The sequence below is a fragment of the Sturnira hondurensis genome, unplaced genomic scaffold, assembly GCF_014824575.4.
Source record: "Sturnira hondurensis isolate 20B ecotype Veracruz unplaced genomic scaffold, ASM1482457v3 Scaffold0009244, whole genome shotgun sequence".
NCBI lineage: Eukaryota > Metazoa > Chordata > Mammalia > Chiroptera > Phyllostomidae > Sturnira > Sturnira hondurensis.
The window spans coordinates 4,654,197-4,673,719 of NW_028081875.1; the positions used below are offsets into that span (position 1 = coordinate 4,654,197).

General features: G+C 38.5%; 1 protein-coding gene across 1 annotated transcript in view; it reads right to left on the reverse strand.

Moving 5' to 3' along the window:
• The window catches only part of CFAP61 (cilia and flagella associated protein 61), a 354,812-nt gene that overhangs the window by 125,620 nt on the left and 209,669 nt on the right, over positions 1-19,523 (reverse strand). Inside the window, exon 16 of the mRNA XM_037057020.1 lies at positions 10,984-11,111. Within this exon, the coding sequence (XP_036912915.1) occupies positions 10,984-11,111 (128 nt within the window). The remainder of the gene's footprint in view (positions 1-10,983; positions 11,112-19,523) is intronic.

Genomic DNA, 19,523 nt, shown 5'->3' on the forward strand with positions numbered 1-19,523 from the left:
TACAGTTTGATACCAGGCAGCACGATTCTTCCACTTTTGTTTTTTCTCAAGATTTCTATGGCTATTTAGCATCTTTTGTGGTTCCACATAAATTTTTAGAATATTTGTTCTAATTCTGTGAAATATGCCATTGGTATCCTGATAGGAATTGCACTGAATCTATAAATTGCTTTGGGTAGTATGGACATTTTAATTATGTTAATTTTTCCTATCCACAAAACAGTAGATGCTTCCACTTAATTGTACCTTCTTCAGTTTTTTCTTCTGTGTCTTTTAATTTTCTAAGTATAGGTCTTTTACACATCCTCAATTGAATTTATTCTAAGGTATTTTTTGGTGCAATCATATATGGGATTGTTTTCTGAGTTTCCATTTCTGATAGTTCATTATCGATGTATAAACTGATTTCTGGATATTTCTTTTGTATCCTGTTACTTTACTGAATTCATTGATCAGTTCTAGTTGCTTTAGTGGAATCTTTAGGTTTCTTTCTATACAGTATCATATCATCCACAAATACTGAGTTTTACTTTCTATTTTCCAGTTTGGATGCCTTTTATTTCTTCTTGTTGATTGCTGTGGCCAGGACTTCCAGTACTGTGTTGAATAAGAGAAGTGAAAACAGACATCTCTGTCTTGTTCTCATTCTTAAGGGGAACACTTGTAGTTTTTGTCCACTGGGTATGATGCTGGCAGTGTGTTTGTCATATATGGCCTTTACTAAGTTGAAGTATGTTCCCTCTATTCCCACTTTGCAGAGTTTTTATCATAAGTGTGTGCTGGATTTTTATCAAATGCTTTTTCTGCACCTATTAATATAGTTTTTGATCAACTATTTTATGTGGTGTATCATGTTTATTGACTTATGGATATTGTACCAACCTTGCATTGATGGAATACATACCACTTGATCATGGTGTATGACCTTTTTAATGTGTTGCTGGATCCAGTTTGTTAATATTTTGTTGAGGATTTTCACATCGATGTCCATCAAGTCCACTGGTCCGTAATTTTGTTTCTTTGTAGTGGCATTATATATATATATATATTTTAGTTAGGCATTTTTAAAAAATATTTTATTTATTTATCCTTAGAGGGGAAGGGAAGGAGAGAGGGAGAGAAATATCAATGTATGGTTGCCTCTGCCAAGGACACACAATGTATTGTGTGTCCCCTGCTGGGAACTGGCCTGCAACCCAGGCATGTGCCCTGACTGGGAATCGAACCTCAATCCTCTGGTTCACAGGCCCGTGCTCAATCCACTGAGCTACACCAGCCAGGGCTGGCATTATATAATTCTGGAATTAGGATGATGCTGGCCTCATAAAGTGAGTTGAAAGTGTCCCTCTTCTTGAATTTTTTGAAGTACTTTGAGAAGAATTAGGTGTTAGTTCTTTGAATGTTTGGTAAAAGTCACCTATGAAGTCATTCAGTCCAAAACTTTTACTTGTTGGAAGTTTTTTTTTTTAATTACTGCTTAATTTCATTAATTTTAATTGATCTATTTGGATTTTCTGATTCTTCCTGATTCAGTTTTGGGTGATTCTATGTTTCTAGGAATTTATTTAATCCACATTGTTCAATTTGTTGGCATATGGTTTGGTAATATTTTCTTACAATCCTTTGTATTTCTGTGGTGTCTGTTACTTCTCTTTCATTTCTGATTTTATTTATTTAGATACTCTCTCTTTTTTCTTGATGAACTTGGTTGAAGTTTTGTCAATCTTGTTTATCTTTCAGATAACCAGCTCCTGGTATCATTGATCTTTTGCATGCTTTTTAGATTCTATTTCATTTACTTCTGTTCTGATCTTTATTATTTTCTATCTTCTACTCACTTGGCTTTGTTTATTGTTCTTAACACCTTTAAGTGTAAAGTTAGATTGTTCATTTGAATTTTTTCTTGATTCTTAGGTAGGCCTGTAATGCTATGAGTATCTCTCCTAGGACTGTTTTCATTGTGTCCCACAGGTTTCAGGTTGTTGTGTTCTCATTTTTATTTAAAGGTATCTTCTGATTTATTCCTTGATATCATTGTTAACCTGTTTATTATTTAATAACATGCCATTTAGCCTCCATGTATTTGTGTATGTTTTCAGTTTTTTTCTCATGATTGATTTCTAATTTCATAACATTATAGTTAGGCATTGCCTTGACCAGGAATCAAACTGGTGATCCTTCAGTTCACCAGCCAGTGCTTAACCCACTGAGCCCCACCAACCAGGGAACGGCATTTACATTTAAAGTAATTATTGATAAGTACATATTTATTGCCATTTTATTCTTTATAACTATGATTCTTTCCCTCCCTCCTTCCCTCCCTCTTTCTTTGTTTCTCCCTTTCTCCCTCCATCCTTTCTTCTTTCCCTCCTTCCTTCCTTCCTTTTCTCTCTCTCTCTTTTCTTCCTTCCTTCCTTCCTTCCTTCCTTCCTTCCTTCCTTCCTTCCTTCCTTCCTTCCTTCCTTCCTTCCTTTCTTTCTTTCTTTCTTTTTCTTTCTTTCTCCCTTTCTCTTTCCTTTCTTCCCCTCCCTCCCTTCCTCCCTCCCTTCCTTCCCCCTTCTCTTTTCCCTACCCTTCTCTAGCCCCACTCCTCCTCCTTCCCCCCTCCTTCTTCAAGAAAACCCTTTAATATTTCTTGTAATATTGGTTTGGTGATAATAAACTCGTTTAGCTTTTTCTTGTCTGGGAATCTCTTTATTTCTCTTTCAATTTTAAATGAAAACATTGCTGGGTAAAGTAGTTTTGGTTGTAGGTCCCTGTTTTTCATCACTTTGAATATTTTATGCCAATCTCTTCCAGACAGAAATGTTTCTGTTGAGAACTCAGCTAATACTGTTATGGGATCTTCCTTGTATGTGATCAACTGTTTTTCTCTTGCTGCTCTTAAGATTCTCCTTTTGTTTTTAAACTTTGTCATTTTAATTATAATATGTCTTAGTGTGGGATTCTTCAGGTTCATATTGTTTGGGACTCTCTGTGCTTCCTGGACCTGTACAGCTTTTTTTTTCTTCACCAGGTTAAGGAAGTTTTCAGTCATTATTTCTTCAAATAGGTTGCCATTGCTCTGGCTGGGTGGCTCAGTTGGAGCATCATCCTGTACACCAGAAGGTTGCAAGTTTGATTCCCAGCCAGGGAATGTACCTAGGTTGTGGGTTCAATCCTCAATCAGAATGCACTCAGGAGACAACTGATTGATGTTTCTCTCTCGCATCAATGTCTTTCTCTCTCCCCCCTTCTCTAAAATCAATAAAAAGAACATATCTCAGGTGCAGATTAAAAAACATTAAATCATACAGGTTCTTGATCCCTTGTTCTCACACTTCTCCTTCTGGTAGCCTAATGATGTGGACGATGTTATGCTTCCTGTTATCCCAAAGGTCCCTTTAACTATCCTCACATTTTTAAATTCTTTTTTTCTTGTTACTGTTCTGATTGGATGTTTTCTGCTACCTTGTCTTCCAAATTAGTGATTCCATCATCTGCTTCATCCGATCTACTGTTATTCCTTTAGTGCATTCTCCATTTCAGATATTGTACTCTTCATTTGTGACTGGATCTTTTCCATGGTTTCTATACCCGGGGTTCCCTTTAGAGCTGCCAGTATGCTTGGGGAAAGAGGTGGCTATGAAACCCTCTTGACATAGTCTTCTTATCTAGCCTTGCTTTTTCTCTGCCTCTGTGTATGCCTACATGCTTCATTACAGAGCAATCATATGAATATAAGTAAAGAGAACAAACAAAACAAAGTAGTAAAAAGGAGCCCATTGACATGGGCTGCAAATGATTCCCACCCCAATGCTTTCCGATGCCAAATGACCATGTAGCTTGAGGGACCAGCTGGAAGAACAGCCTTGGGTGACCATACGACCATAAGGACAGGAACTGGTGGGGTAAATATCTCAGATTCTTCATTCACAGAGGGAATACTCTGAATTGTATCCAGTGGAATTGAATCTCAGTTGCACACAGTAATTTGCTGACAAATATTTTGGGGGGCTTTGTTGACATTCTTCCCTTTCCTACTTCAACTGCCCAGCTCTCTCAGGTAGTTCACCAGAATTACCCCCAAATACACTACTTGTACCCAAATTCTTTTTTTTTAAGATTTTGAAGGAACACAAACCAAGACAGGTACTGAGGTTATCATTTGAAAATGATCTGATAGTACCAGGTGAAGACTGAGTGAGTAAATCTATTACTCAGTCCGTGTTTGTGGCTTACACTTGTGTGACTGTAAAGAATGCATTACACACTTAATGCCCTTAATGTCAAAGCATCACAACAACTGCACATTTAAAAAATGGCAATAAGCTGATTCTAAAAATGTCTAATGTTGCTCAAAGAGTCTTTTATTTTGTTCTGGGAATGGGTCTCTAAAGTGGGTAATTGGAGATAAAGTTATCCTGAACTGAGCAGGAATGGGTAATTTCAGTAAATAGAGATACTTCCACTTAGCATTAATTACATTTAAATACTGGAATCAGATTAGGAAGGCTGATTGTTATTAGCAACACTGGGGAGAGCCCCAGGTCATTATTTTCTGGTGGCACAATATCAGGTCTTTCTGCCATAGGAGGCTGGGCTTCTGAGCCTGACATACCTGTCTCCTCTCCCACACCACCCTAACCACAAGATAGAGTCTGTGTCAACCCCTGACAGGTCCCATGTGATGCCAACACACAATATAGTGAGATTCAATCTGCCCTGTTGATTCCTGCCTGCTCTCCAGGCATAGAAGAGAGCACCACCACACATACCATGTGGCCTAGACATTATACTGCATTTGCCCTGGTACCAGTATGACCAAAAGAGTGCAAATGTCCATCAATTCATGTGGCAGAGACAGGTAGTAGGGAACAATGATGTTCACCAACCTATTAATCAGACTTTCACTCTGAGAACATCAAGTAAGCTATTTAACTAGTCACCCACTATTAAATTACATTAACTATTTAATTAGTCACCTACTTAGTGATAGGCCACACTGAAGGTTTCAGATGTCCTCAAATAAATGTAAAAATAAAAAGCGAAATTAAGGACTTGGCTGGCTGTTGCCAGATCCCACAGCTGCACCAGATGTGTATGGTCCTCTGTGGACTAATATCAGGAGTGATGGTCATTTGGCCACAGTTGTAACTTTGCAAATATGCCCTACAATTTCAAGCTATTCTTAGTTAGCAGATGAAGGATCAATGTCTGGTTTGAAAATCATAGACTTCATTCTTTGGTGACAGCATTTTGTGCATCCTGGTGGTAGAACAGGAAGGCAATGTGAGCTTGGGCTTCAGGGCCCACAAGCACTTTTCTGGAACCAAAGTGTTTTTTTCTCTAGTCACACAAAGGGTCATCAGGACACCACCCTGGGCTGCTTTCAGTCATGCCATCTCAGGACTCACTGATGCATTTTTCTAGTGTCGTTACAGGCACTTCAAAAGATTTTTTAAAGATTTTATTTATTTATCATTAGAGGGGAAGGGAAGGAGAGAGATAGAGAAATATCAATGTATGGTTGCCTCTTATGCATCCCCTGCCAGAAACCAGGGACTGGCCTGCAACCCAGGCACGTGCCCTGACTGGGAATTGAACTGCGATTGTGTGGTTCACAGTCCCACGCCCAATCCACTGAGCTACACCAGCCAGGGCTCAGATTTTTTAATCAGAATTGAATTAGGAAGGATTTTAAAATAATGGATTATAAAAAACTGCTCCATAATTAGGAATAAATAATATAATACATGGAAGCATAGACATGAGCAAGATGAAACAGAATAAAATAGTAACTGCTTCAGCTCAGCCAGTTCATGCCCAAGAGATAGTGAAGAAGCTGTTCTGTATAGTTCCGGTAAATAATCTCTCTCTTTGGGCCACTGCCTGTGGCAGTGCCTGAGATTCTACCTTTCAAAGGGGCTCCCAGACAATGCTGATACTGCTGGCCCACAGACCATACTATGAGTGAAAAGGTCATAAAATATGAGTTCAGAGACTTGGTTCCTGCCATTTTGGGGTATACCTTTCCCTCACTTCTTTTTAAAAATGATTTTGGACTACTTTTATGGAAGCTCAGCTCTAGATCTAGCTGTTTATCCAAAAATAGATATTTCCCTTTAGACCTGTGGTACTATTGGTGGAGTTGCTAGGGTGAAAGTACCTTCAAGGTAGCAGGACCAGGAGGGTCTCCTGCTGTGACCCCCAGCACAGTGAGATAGGACCACTCAGCAGTGTCATAGCAGTGGTTGGCAGCAGAGGGGATTGGAAGGCCAAAGTCAAGTTCTTTGTACTTTTTCCAGTGGTTGGGGTTTTAAAGGAGTCTTATTAATAGGAATACTGTGAAGGATAATATACATGGAATGCTAATGTTGCCCAAACCAAGAATTTTCAGTTCCAAAGTAAACTATTGGCCATAAGAACCTTACTTTGAATACAGTTCAGCTCCATCATTTGAATGTCTTGCATATGAAGAAGAACATGGATAATTCATAGAAAAATGTCTTAGGAGTTGCCTTCTCCCTCCAGTTCACTACTCTCTACACCATCAGATGAATGGGGGTTTCTCCTCTCCAAGAAAGCTCCTCCCTTGGCCTGCACCCGCTGTCCTTCCCCTGCTCAGCTTCTGATCCCACCATAGAGGCCCACACTCTGGCAGGACACAGGGTGGGAAAAGAACATCAGGATGCACCTGCAGCTAGAGCTCACACTGGCTGCAGAGTGAGGTGTGGGGACCTGAAATGTCTCCCCTTGGAGTTGCTGGGGCATAGCATCCTCAGTATACAAATGCACAAGACCTGCATATGGGGGAAGGGAGCACATTATTTAAGACTCATCACAGCCTGAATTACCCTGCAGCCCTGTCCTTTTCCATCAGCCAGCCAGTAGCCTTGCGGGGATTGATGGAGATAGCAGAAGGCTTTAAAGGCAGGCTTGCCACTCAGTCCAACACTGTAAGATTCATCAGGACCAGGAAGATGAGGAGAACCTCAAGGAAAGCCAATGTGTGTCTGCAAGAAAATCTCTGTCACACATGTCACTGATAATGGAGGTCCCAAGAGGCCTTGCCCTTGTAGGGACAAGAAAATAATGCTGGGTGACTTACAGGCCTGACAACCAAGTAAACAAGGTGTGTCTGTGTAGATGTAATTGTGGATGGTAGCACCTGAGGACATGATAAAATATTGTATTAAAAAATCACCCTGAATATTATCTTCCAACATTCTAGTTACTAGTTGGTGACTTTGGGTAATCACATCAGCTTCCCAGTATCACCTTGGCACTCAGGGAAAGAAGGATATGACAAGGGCACGGGACTTACACAAAGATTGGAATTGGTATCCTTTGAAGAGGAGACCAAATGCATTTTGTAATTTTTTTTGCATGCCAATAAGAACAAAGAGTTGTATCTCTTTTGTCACCAGATGACAGAATTAGCAGACTTTCTGGAAAAACTGATTGCTGTCCAGGGCCTCAAATTTTCCAGGAGCTGTGGTGCCCCGGCTGACATAGATAACATAGTGCTAGAGCAGAAGGAAGAAGATTTTTCTGAATCTTGCTTCCAAAACATCGATTTTATCTTCACTGGGGATCAGTTTTTGGTGAAAACTGTTTCTTCAATTTTATTCCAGCTCAAATCATTTTTAAACTTTAGTTCAAGTGGCAGTTAAACTGGTAAAGTAAGATGTGCAGCAGGTTATTATAGAAATTGCTAATTTAAAATAATTAGAGAAAATAATGAGAAAACTGTTTCCTCTCTTAAGGATTAGAGATCTGTAAACTCATACCAATCTATTTTTAGAGTATGTAATCTGTGTAATGATGATAGAGAATTATGAGTGCTTTAAAATGCTTTTAAAAAGTCTGCCTAATTGAGGAGTTTAATCAAACAAGTACTGATATTAAAATTTATATGTGTCTTTAGTAAATCTTAGTTCCACAAAGAGAAAATTATATGTATTTGTCTTAATGAAATCACTTAAACAAAACATAGTGACTAAGTATACAGCTAAATTAAGATTCTTTAAACTGATTTGAGGCAGATAGATAAGACAGATAGAGAGAATTCGTTGACCCACTTATGTATACATTGGTTGATTCTTGTATGTGCCCTGCCCAGGGATTGAACCCAGTCTTGGTATCAGAACTATACTTTAACCAACTCAACTACCTGGCCAGGGCTTTAGCTAAATAAGATTTAAGATCTGTTGGCATTCTCCCTTCCCAGAGCATGCTCACATGCTTCTTCTCTCTCAGGTGTGCTTTTTATCCCTAAGTTCTAAGGATCCCCCAGAGATTTGCAACCAGGGGAGCAGTGGACAGTGGCAGCTTGTCCCTGGCTAATCCCCTGAACCTGTCTCCAAGGCTCCCTTTTCTCTGACTTTTTAGTGAGCCAACAGCTGCCGCACCTAGGCTTACTTTTTTCCTTCAATGTTTCTAGGGAGCCAAAGCAGAGCACTGCCTAGGCTCACTCCTGCTTCTTCTTCTATCCCAAGTCCTTCTGTTTTACTGTCTGCAGCTTTAATAAATATCTCTCAAAATAAAAAAAAAATTTAAAGCTTGTTTATAAGTTCTTCACTACTATAATTTCACAACTCCAACCTGATAATTCGTCCTTCAGAAATGGTTGTAAACAGCTTACTGTTCACAGTCTTAGATAAAGAGATCCATCAGAAAACTTGTGAGAAGGAAAGAAACAAACAAAAACAAGCAACAAAATTTCAAGTTGCTCGCTAAAGTAGTATCAATATATACTCCAACCAGCAGTATATAAAAATCTCAGTTATTCTAACATTCTTGCCAATGCCGATGTGGTATTTTCAGAATTTTAAAATTTTCCAGTCTGACAAGTATAAAAATGGTGTCTCAATACTGTTTAATTTATGTTTTCTAACTGCTGGTAAAATTGCATATCATATCTGGGTTTCCTTTTCTGTGATTTGCCTGTTTATATCTGTTGCTCATTTTTTCCATTAGTTTATGAATCCTTCTTACCATTTTAAAACACTGATTTCTATATTCTGGATAATAGAGGTATACAGAATGCACATGAATGATAGCCATGTTCAGTCAAAGCCAAAGCCAAAGCTGAATATCACTATCATAGAATAAACTCAAAAGATACAAGGATAATTCTGAAATTTTATCAGTAAGGGTTTTCACAGTAACAATTTCATTAACAAATTTTTGACAACTTGATGTAACATAAGAATATGGTTTTCCCAGCACTGTCAGCAACTAGACTCCTGTGCTCACTAGAGTGTGCATTTTCAGTACTAAATACTCTCCATTAAGATCAGTGGAAGAATACAACATTTAGGTGGCTTCTGGTTTTTCTCTAAAATTTCTTTTCTTTGAACTCTTTATAATCATTTTAAAGTTTGAACTGAAGATGATTTATTATTAATGTCATTGTACATGATATTGGAGTTTTTCCACCACATGAAGTTTTGACATGGGAAAGATGACATTTTGCTTTTATTTAATCCTCACAAGATGTGAGGAATTCTCAAATAAGGCTTTTTCTCAAAAGATATGTAGTATAAGTGAAATTAAGCAACAAAAATTATATACAACCTTTAAAACTCATGTTTAATGTTATGAATACTCTCTATGCAAACAACTTGTACAAAGAGTAAAATTATTATATAATTTTTTTTTTTAAAAAAAGAGATCCATTAGAACAAATGAAATCCTCAAACTATGCTGTGGCACACAGAGGAAAATGGATATTTCTGGGTGCTTTTATTTCCTTCCTGCAATAAAAGATCAATGTAGACTGACCACAATATTTAAGTCCTGTGAACTCTGTTCCTAATTTAAGTAATGGCATTCAATTTATTTCTAGTTAACTGAGGATGTGTTTCAAATAACTGAACAAATTGACTGGAAAGTAAAAAAAACTTTATCTGGTTATTGTGATATTATATGAGCAAAATGACCATGTGGGATTAGTTCACCTCTCTATCAACCAGGTATAAGTACCTTTGGCAGCATTTCCTCCAACCCTTTCCTTGTCCGACCCCTGAACAGTTTTGCTGGTTTCTGGAGAAATCATGGTGGGGCCGCTTTTACCCATCTTCTGCTTGCCTCTTAGCACTTGTAGTTTTAAACAGTAGCTAAAGTTTCTCACATAAACCTGAACAAGAGATCTGAAAAAAAGCTGGATTCTTTTAATTCAGCCATCTGTAGTTCCCTAAAGTCAGGGTCTTTAAAAATATCTATGACACTTTTAAAAATAAATGATGAAACCGAATTTGAGAGATGTTAAGCAATACATCTAGGGTTCCATATCAGATGATAGTGATGTCAGGCTATGAAGCCAAAATTCTTGGACAATATCCCAGGGCTCTTCCTGTGAAGGAGGTGCTGAAATTCAGTGAGTGTATGGAGAGCTAATCAGAGGAAGCTGAGGAACCTCAAGAACCACCTACCAAGAAAATAGGCTCTGAAAGGAAAAACCTGTTTAGTGTTTTGGGATTAACAGAAAACAGCAAGCATCAAAGAGAAGTGCAAGTGTCAGTCTTCCCTGCAGGGTTTTACTTTTTTCCCTGGCACCCAAAATGCAGGGGTTGAAAGAAACCCCTATAAATGTCACAGATGCTCCACATGGTGCCTATGCACTGGCCAACAAGAGAAACACAAGTCTGGAATAGGGGTTGGCAAACTTGTTCTGGGAAGGATGAGAGTGTACATATTTTAGACACTAAAAGCCATATAGTCTCTGTTGAAGCTACCCAAATCTGCTGTTGTATCAAGAAAACAGTTACAAATGCCACAGGGGTAAATAAATATGTCTGTGACCCAATAAAACTTTATCTCCAAAAGCAGGTAGGCAACCAGCCAGATTTGACCAGGGGGCTACAGTTTGCCAATCTCTGGTCTAGACTATTTCAAGGTGGGTGAGGTGATAAACTCAGGTATGTTTTTTCAAGCGACCCTCTCAGGTGAGGAAGAAAAGGCCCCTTTAAAAACAAATGAATAAAGTAAAAAACTCACCAAAATACCAATGTCTCTAGGAAGGAAATTCCAACACTGGATGCACCAACCACAACAATCCTGGCATTGACAGTTATTTTAGGTTCCAGCGTTAGTTTTCTGTTTGTATGGTTCAAGGCATAACTCACCTGGAAAAAAATGCAAAAAGAGGGACTTGAAGAAAATGTAGCTGAATCTATACTCTCAAACTGGAAATTATGTGGAAGTATTTAACTAGCACATTATCAGAAAGTGAAACTGAACAGTGCCCATGCACAGCCATGGTGAAATTTTTATGACATTAATGTAAGAAATGGAAATATACCTCATACCTAGGCTGGTTCACATCAAAATTCTTTGGATTATTTTTGTCCTAATGTTGATAGATGTTTCATATAGAATTGAGGTGCTTTATAATTAGAGACAATAAGATAAATAATTGCACAAAAAGACAAACACTTTGCTTTCTGAGAATGTAGAGTTTCATGAAAAGTCTCAAGTCTTTCTCACTGTCCAAGTTTTCCTTGAAACTGAACAACAATTATAATAGTTGAGTACTTGAAGGCAAACATTACTTTTTATTCAATTCTCCATCCTTAACACAGCACCTTGTGCACAGCAGGTGTTCAGTAATATTTATAGAATGACATGTAAATATTTGTTAAATGAAAAAAAAGATGTTGGATGATAAAGGTTGTTTAGGGAGGACTCTTAGAAGCACAGAATATAACTAACAATCACATTAATGCTCACGTTTGCAAAAATTATCTGGATTGATAATTTGTTTAATTCACATTCCTAGTGAAGCTTGGTGTGAAGTGGGGAGGGAGGAGGCATTAAATGTACAAAGGACGGTTTTTCAAAGAGGTGCTGGGATATTCTTGAAAAAGCATTAGACTGTCAGAGACTTTGTTTCTGTTTTTAATTAATTAATTCAACACATTTTTAAATTTGATGCTTACTATGTATCTAGACAATAACAAGAATTCTAGCTGACTTCTGATCAGAAACAATGGAGGTCAGAAGCCAGTGGAATGACATCCTTATCAAAGTACCCTTCAATTCTCATTACAGCAGCAGTAACAGCCCCTAGGTCAGAGATCTTTCAATTCTAGTAAGACAAACCAAACCAAACCTATTTTTAATTTTCTTAAAATCCTATGATACAAGGAGTAGGGACTAGAGTGAGGTAACAGAAAGTCCTATGTAAAGCTTGTCTCTCAGCTTCCAGTGAGTAAAGTGGCATGGGTATGGCCACATGCTTTGTCATTTCCCATGTAACAGGTTATCTCTAGGAGATAAATCCCCTCTCTCTAGCTCTAGCTAGTCTATCAACAGAGAGGTAGAAAAATGTCTTGAGCAAAATTATTTATGAATAGAAATTAAAAACAAAGTTTGGAGATTTTAGACTCCATAAATAACACTCCTCCTGTCTCTCAGCATCTGTTCCACCCCCACTCCCATCTTTAATGAAGCACACCATAGATTTTGGAAGAGACTGAGCCCAATCCCATCTTTGAGAGGACTCTGACTGACATAAACCAAGTCAAATAATCCCACAACTCCATACTCAACAACTGGCCCAGGAGAGACACATGATCTACTCTGACCTAATCATAGAGAAGCCCAGGACTTTTGTATGCTGGCTGGAGAAGAGAAGGCTTTTGCCTTTCAGATGGCACGGGGTACAGATGTGAAGCCTGAAATGGTAGTCAACATACCAGCAAGAGGGAAACCATCCTAAGTTGAAGAAGTCTCAAGAGAATCACAGAGAAATAGAACAGGAATTCTTTTCAAACACTACCTGAAGTCCACACTACCTTTGGACTCATCAGTTACATGAGCAATAAATATCAGTTAGCTATTGCCACAATAGTGCTGCATAACAAACCATCCTAAAACATTTAAGCATTGGCTTAAAGCAACTATCACCTATTCACTCATGCAATGCTAGGTCAGTTGGAAGTAGGCTGGATTCACCTGGGCTTGGCTCCAACCTGCAGATTCCAGATTGGCCTCTTATCTCTCTTATCTTTCTTGATGGGTGATAGCTGGGGAGTGTTCTTCTCAAGGCAGTGGTAGAAGTGTGAAAAATGAGAAGCAATAGTTCTTCAGTTTAGTCAAAGCAAAAGTTATGTGGCTATGCCCAAATTCCATGAGATGGGGAAGCAGATTCACTTATAGTGAGAGGAACATTAAAATCACAAAGCAAGGGCACAGCCCAGGGATGGAGGGAGGAATGGCTGGGGAGAATGACACCACCTGCTATATTTCCTTGATTGGTTAGATCAGTTTGCTTCTTTTATACACAACTGAAAACCTTGTAAACTGGTACTTTTTCTAAATAGTCATAATAGTGAATACTCGTATACCATTTGGGTGAAAAGTGTCTGCTCTTCAAATAACTATCACTCTGATCTGCTCTATGAAAATTTCCCAGGACAGGTCAATAAGGAATTCTGAGAGAAAATTAGTTAATACTGGTACATGTTGATGCTACTATATACTGTGTTCTGATTAATTTCCAAGACAAGCAGGCTGGCAGCAAAAATTCACTCTAGCCAGCCTTGGGTCTGGTGGTTTAGGGAAAGGAAGTTAGGAAGCATAGTTGTTGGTATGATGGCATCTAATTGTGGGTATAATTAACAGAATTAAAATGCAAACATCTTAACAGAGGTCACAGCCCAAGATTCTTTCCATAGGAGCTATGTTCAGACATCCCCTTCTGCTGTCCAGAAGTGTATGGGCAGTAATGAAATTCCCTGGTAAAGAATCATACCCTATTTCAGAAACAGTTCCTATATCAATGATACCAAGGCAGCTGGGTAGCAGGACAGAATGGCTTTTGTTTCCCACACAATAGCTTTCACACCAACAGCTGCCAGGCCTCAGAAATCACCCTCTAACCACTGAATACACAACGTGGCCTTGGGGTGTCAAGAATTAGCATCAGTACCACTGATGGTGGGTGTCTCTGGGGAGTGATCACAATGACTCTCAGTAAGCCCAATTTTGTGCACAGGCTTTAATTAAAAACATATTCATCATCAGGTATGATGAAGTGACCTGAAAAAACCCACATTTTTCTTTTGTTAGAATAGATGGAATTTATTTGCTTATTTATTTATGATAGATGGCTTTAAAATGCCTTGAAAAAATTTTTTGCCAGCCTGGAAATGTTTATTGGTCACACTGCAAATGAAGACTGCATCCGTAGCTTTCAAAAGGGTTTATTTTGCCTGTATGAGGAAGCACAGGCCATTTGTGAAGGAAAGCAGAATATTTCTTTTCTTTACATTCTTTCAAACTGCAGGTTTTCATGGTAAAGAAAAATGTGTATAGAAGGCCTTCTGACCCCTCTGGGGCCAGTCCAAGCCTCCTTTTCTTGGTCTCAGCATTTACCAAAAATGCCCCATGCATTGGAGATCCTGTTTGGGGTTTTTGCCTTTGTTTTTTATTTCCTTAATAGTAAAATTAAAGTATGACCCTTATCTATTGACTTATTTTATAGAAAAAAGTTATATATGCCTTGTAATAACAAATCATTTCAAAGATAAAGTAGAGGAGACTCTGTACATTAGTTGGCTACATACCACACCAGTGATGAATGGGGACTCCAATTTTTAACTCTATGTCCATTAAGACATTTATGATTCTACTTTTCTAATGATACTCACTAGCATTTTTCTACCTACAGATGATTTTAAAAGTAGAAATTAATATATACTCCAGCAAGAAGGAATAAACCATATATCATGGTGTGTAAGCTGACTTTTTACAATTGATGATGAGTCTCATAATGAGTTTAAACATACAAACCTTAAGTCCTATCCCTTAAACAAGAGAAAACAGAATGATAATATGGGAGACGCCTTTTAGGAAATTCTAGAGCTGAACTGTATGTGATGGAAGGTGACAGAGTGTCAAGGATTCTGAGGGAAAAAACAAGAAAGGTCAGGTTGGAGGGGAGGGGAGTTGAGAAAATAGGGAATTGAAATGAGCATGTGTTTAATTTTTAAACTATGTATCTGTAATTTCCTATGAACTTCTGAAACAAAATACTTTGTTCATTGTGAATGAGCGAGCCATTGGAAAGGTTTCTGTCACTTTTATTAATTTATTTTGTTTGCTTGCCGCCATCCTCCATTTGTTTCCTAAGATCAAGAACTACATCTTTTTGTTTCTTGAGGTATTTGTTTTGTTTTGCTTTATCTGAATCATTCCTGCCATCATTTTAGACATTCAATAAATGTTGAAAGAATAGATATGTTAACTTTACATTTCATTAGCCCTTCTTAAAGGATGTTGACATAATTTCTACCAATTTAAATTATTATTTTTTGCCCAAGGAGGTAAAGTTTTTTAAAAACATATTTTATTGATTATGCTATTACAGTTTTCCCCAATTTTCCCCCCTCTATCTCACCTTCACCCTGCCCCTTCAACCCTCCAGCATTCCCTCCCATCTTAGTTCACATCCATGGGTTGTACATATAAGTTCTTTGAGTTCTCTATTTCCCATACCATTTTTTCTCTCCCCCCATCTACCTTATGCCTACTAATCATGTTCCTTCTTCCCTGTACCTTTTCCTCGCATTCCTCCCTTCCTCCTCCCCACTGAAATCCATCCATGTGATGTCCATTTCTCTAATTCTGTTCCTGTTCTAGTTTTTCGCTTAGTTTTTGTTTTCATTATTTTTCTTTTCTTTTAGGTTCATTTGTTGATAGTTGTGAGTTTGTTGCCATTTTACTGTTCATGTTTTTTTATCTTCTTTTTCTTAGATAAATCCCTTTAACATTTCATATAAAGGCTTGGTGATGCTGAACTCCTTTAACTTGACCTTATCTGGGAAGCGCTTTATCTGCCCTTCCATTCTAAATGATAGCTCTGCTGGAGAGAGTAATCTTGGATGTAGGTCCTTGCCTTTCATGACTTCAAATACTTCTTTCCCGCCCCATCTTGCCTGCAAGGTTTCTTTTGAGAAATCAGCTGATAGTCTAATGGGCACTCTTTTGTAGATAACTCTGTCCTTTCCTCTTGCTGCTTTCAGGTTCTCTCTTTATATTTAATCCTGGATAACTGAAGATGATGTGTCTTAAGTGTGTTCCTTTTTGGGTCCAACTTCTCTGGGACTCTCTGGGCTTCCTGGACTCCCTGGAAGTGTATTTCCTTCACCAGCCTGGGGAAGTTTTCCTTCATTATTTGTTCAAATAAGTTTTTGATTTCTTGGTCTTCCTCTTCTCCTCCTGGTACACCTATAATTTGGATACTGGAACATTTCAGGTTGTCCCAGAGGTTTGTAAAAATCTCTTCACTTTTTCAAATTCTTGTCTCTACATTTTGTTCTGGATGGATGTTTGTTTTTTCCTTTTGTTCCAGATCATTGCTTTGAGTCCTAGTATCCTTCCTGTCATTGTCGTTCCCCTGAACATTCTGCTTTATTTCACTTTGGGTATCCTTCATTTGTTTTTTCATTTTTTGACCAAGTGCAATGAAATCTGTGAGCATTTTGATTACCAGGGCTTTAAATTCTCCATCAGATAGGCTGGCTATCTCCTCCTTGCTTAGCTCTCTTTCTGAGGCTTTACTCTGTTCTTTCATTTGGGCCATATTTCTTTATCTTGCCATGGCTGATGTGTTGTAAGGGGGCTGGGCCTTAGGTATTCACCAGGGCAGGCCAACCCTCTTTGCTACACTAGAGCACTGCCTGTGGGGGAAGGGCCAGAGAGGGAACAGTGTGGCTGACCCACTTTCCAATGAACTCTCATGAGACTGGGAGCTTCTGCTACCGCAGCAACCACCGTAGCCCACAGCCATCTCTGAGTCCCCTTATATCAACCCTTCTCAAGCAGTCCACCAAGCTCGGCAGGCAGCCCTGCCCCCAAGGTCCCTCCCCAACCCCCCTATGGCAGAGGTTTTTCTGAGTCAGCCCACGAAGTCTGCCGCCTTACTGGTCTGGTTGTTCTGGTTGATTTTTTACGTAATTCCTTTGTTGTTGGAGTTCCATGCAGTTTGATTTTCTGGCGCTTCTAGTTGTTTACTGATTTCAGACTGGTTGTTATCCTCCTTTTGGTTGTGTGAGGAAGTGAAGTTTCTCTACCTATGCCTCCATCTTGGCCAGAACTCCCCAATTTAAATTATTTTAGTTGATTGTTTTCCAGTTGCTTAAATGACCAAATGATTTAGATATAATTAGAACTACTTAGGATTCAATGTTATCTTTTTAGTAAAAATGATATTGATGTACATGCTCAGTTGAGTTATGGCATAATTCACACATGTTTATGAAGAGATGTCAAATATATAGTTTTGAGTTCTATGCATGTTCGCTAGCTGTGCAGTGTGTACAAAAAAATTGGTCAAAATGTAACTTTATCTGATATACATATATGTGAGTTCTGTGTTTCTAATGGTTTGGTTTCGCCTATGTACTTAGAATGAGCTAGAATGACTATAAAAACATTATCAAAATCAGAAGTTACTAAAATTACAAAGAGGCTAGTAAACTAGAAAACCAAAATAACTAAAAACAATTCTATCTAATAAATGCAAGGTTTATACTAAAATGGAACATGACAATATATATGGTGATTTTTTTCTAATGATACCACTGTGTTTGGAGATCATTTTTATCCTCCAGGATCATTAGATTTGGCATCATTAGTCTGGTGGCAAGGTTTGGGCTGGTTTTCTTAGTTTTTCTACTGGATGAAATTCTGAGCTTCTTTTCTTTAAATATCAGTTTCCTCAGGTGTAAAATGGAAGTAAATTACACAAACCTCTGCCTTCCTCAGCAGGCAAACATGGGAACTATTCATTAAAAAAGTCTACAAATACTTTGAGCTCTTCAGGCAAAGATGTTACACAAGGTAAAATTACACATCCTCTCTCCCATCTGCAATATGAAAGGCAAATCTTTGAAAAACACATTTTATAAGAGCAAAACAATGAGCTCAATTTTCAGCTCCACACCCATGTGTATATGTTTTTTCTTACAGAAAGCTTCCAAAGACTTCAAAGAGAGCTCGGCCAATGCAAGAAAAATGGAAGATGGAGAGATTCAAAGACATTATGAGCTGAATTTCTGAAAATTTTAATAAGCTTATTTTTGCTTTACAAATGTAATTTTTTACCTATGCTTTTTAATTCTCTCTTTTTGAAAAGCCCTCTGCTTCCCAATTTGATCAGAAAAAGATGACATATTAATAGTGCTATAATTGTCAGTGTCAGTTTCAATTTCACAAGTGGACCTCTGTGGGGCAAAGTATTGCAATATTTACCAAGTAAATAAAGTGTAAGAAGCTATAGAAACTTAAAAAACAACCAAGACACTGGAGACTTCTGACTGAGACAGAGGTATAGACAGATACACTTTTCCTCCTTGCACAACCAATGAAAGACAACGACAAATTTAAAAACAAAAAACAACCAGAACTGCCAGAAAATCAAAGTGTTTGGAAGTCCAACAACCAAGGAGTTAAAGAAACATTTATCCAGACCAGTAGGAGGCATGGAGAGAGGCAGCTGGGTCAGAGAGGGTGCATGGCAAGGTGGCTAGCAGACCAGGCGGTCCCCTATTTGAGTGCAGATAAACAGGGAGGAACAACTGGGGAGTGAGACAGACCATGCAACCCAGGGTACCAGTGCAGGAAAAGAAAGCCTCAAAATCTCTGACTGTAAAAATCTGTGGGGGTTGCAGCAGTGCGAGAAACTCTCACAGGAGAGTTCACTGAAGAGACCCACAGGTTCCTAGAATGTACAGAAGCTCACCCATCTGGGAGTCAGTACCAGAAGGGCCTGATTTGCCTGTGAGTAGCAGCGGAAGTGACTGAAAGTAAGCCAAGAGCCTAGCAAGCTGCAATGTTCCCTCTCTGGCCACTTCTCCAGATACAGCACCACAACACAGTGACCTGGGTTGTCCCGGCCAGGCAAATACCTAAGGTTCTGCCCCTTAAAATGTAATAGGCACTATTAGAAGAATAAATATGGCCCAAATAAAAGAACAGATCCAAGATCTAAAAACAGAACTAAGTGATGAAGAGATAGCAAGCTACCAGATGCAGAGTTCAAGACACTGGTAATCAGGATGCTCACAGAAATGGTTGAGTATGGTCACAAAATGGAGAAGAAAGTGAAAACTATGCAAACTGAAATAAAGAAAAATATATGGGGAACCAACAGTGAAGGGAAGGAAACCAGGACTCAAATCAATGATCTGGAACAAAAGGAAAGAAAAGAAAAAACATTCAATCAGAACAGAATGAAAAAACAAGAATTCAAAACAATGAGGAGAGGCTTAAGAATCTCGAGGACAACTTTAAATGTTCCAACATCTGAATCATGGGGGTGCCAGGAGAAGAAAAGGAAGAGTGAGAAATTCTTCTTCATTATTTGAACAAATAATGAAGAAGAACTTTCCCAATCTGGCAAAGGAAATAGAATTTCAGGAAGTCTAGGAGGCTCAGAGAGACCCAAAGTTGTACCCAAGGAAGCACACACCCAGGCACATCATAATTGCATTACCCAAGATTAAAGATAAAGCTAGAATCTTAAAAGCAGC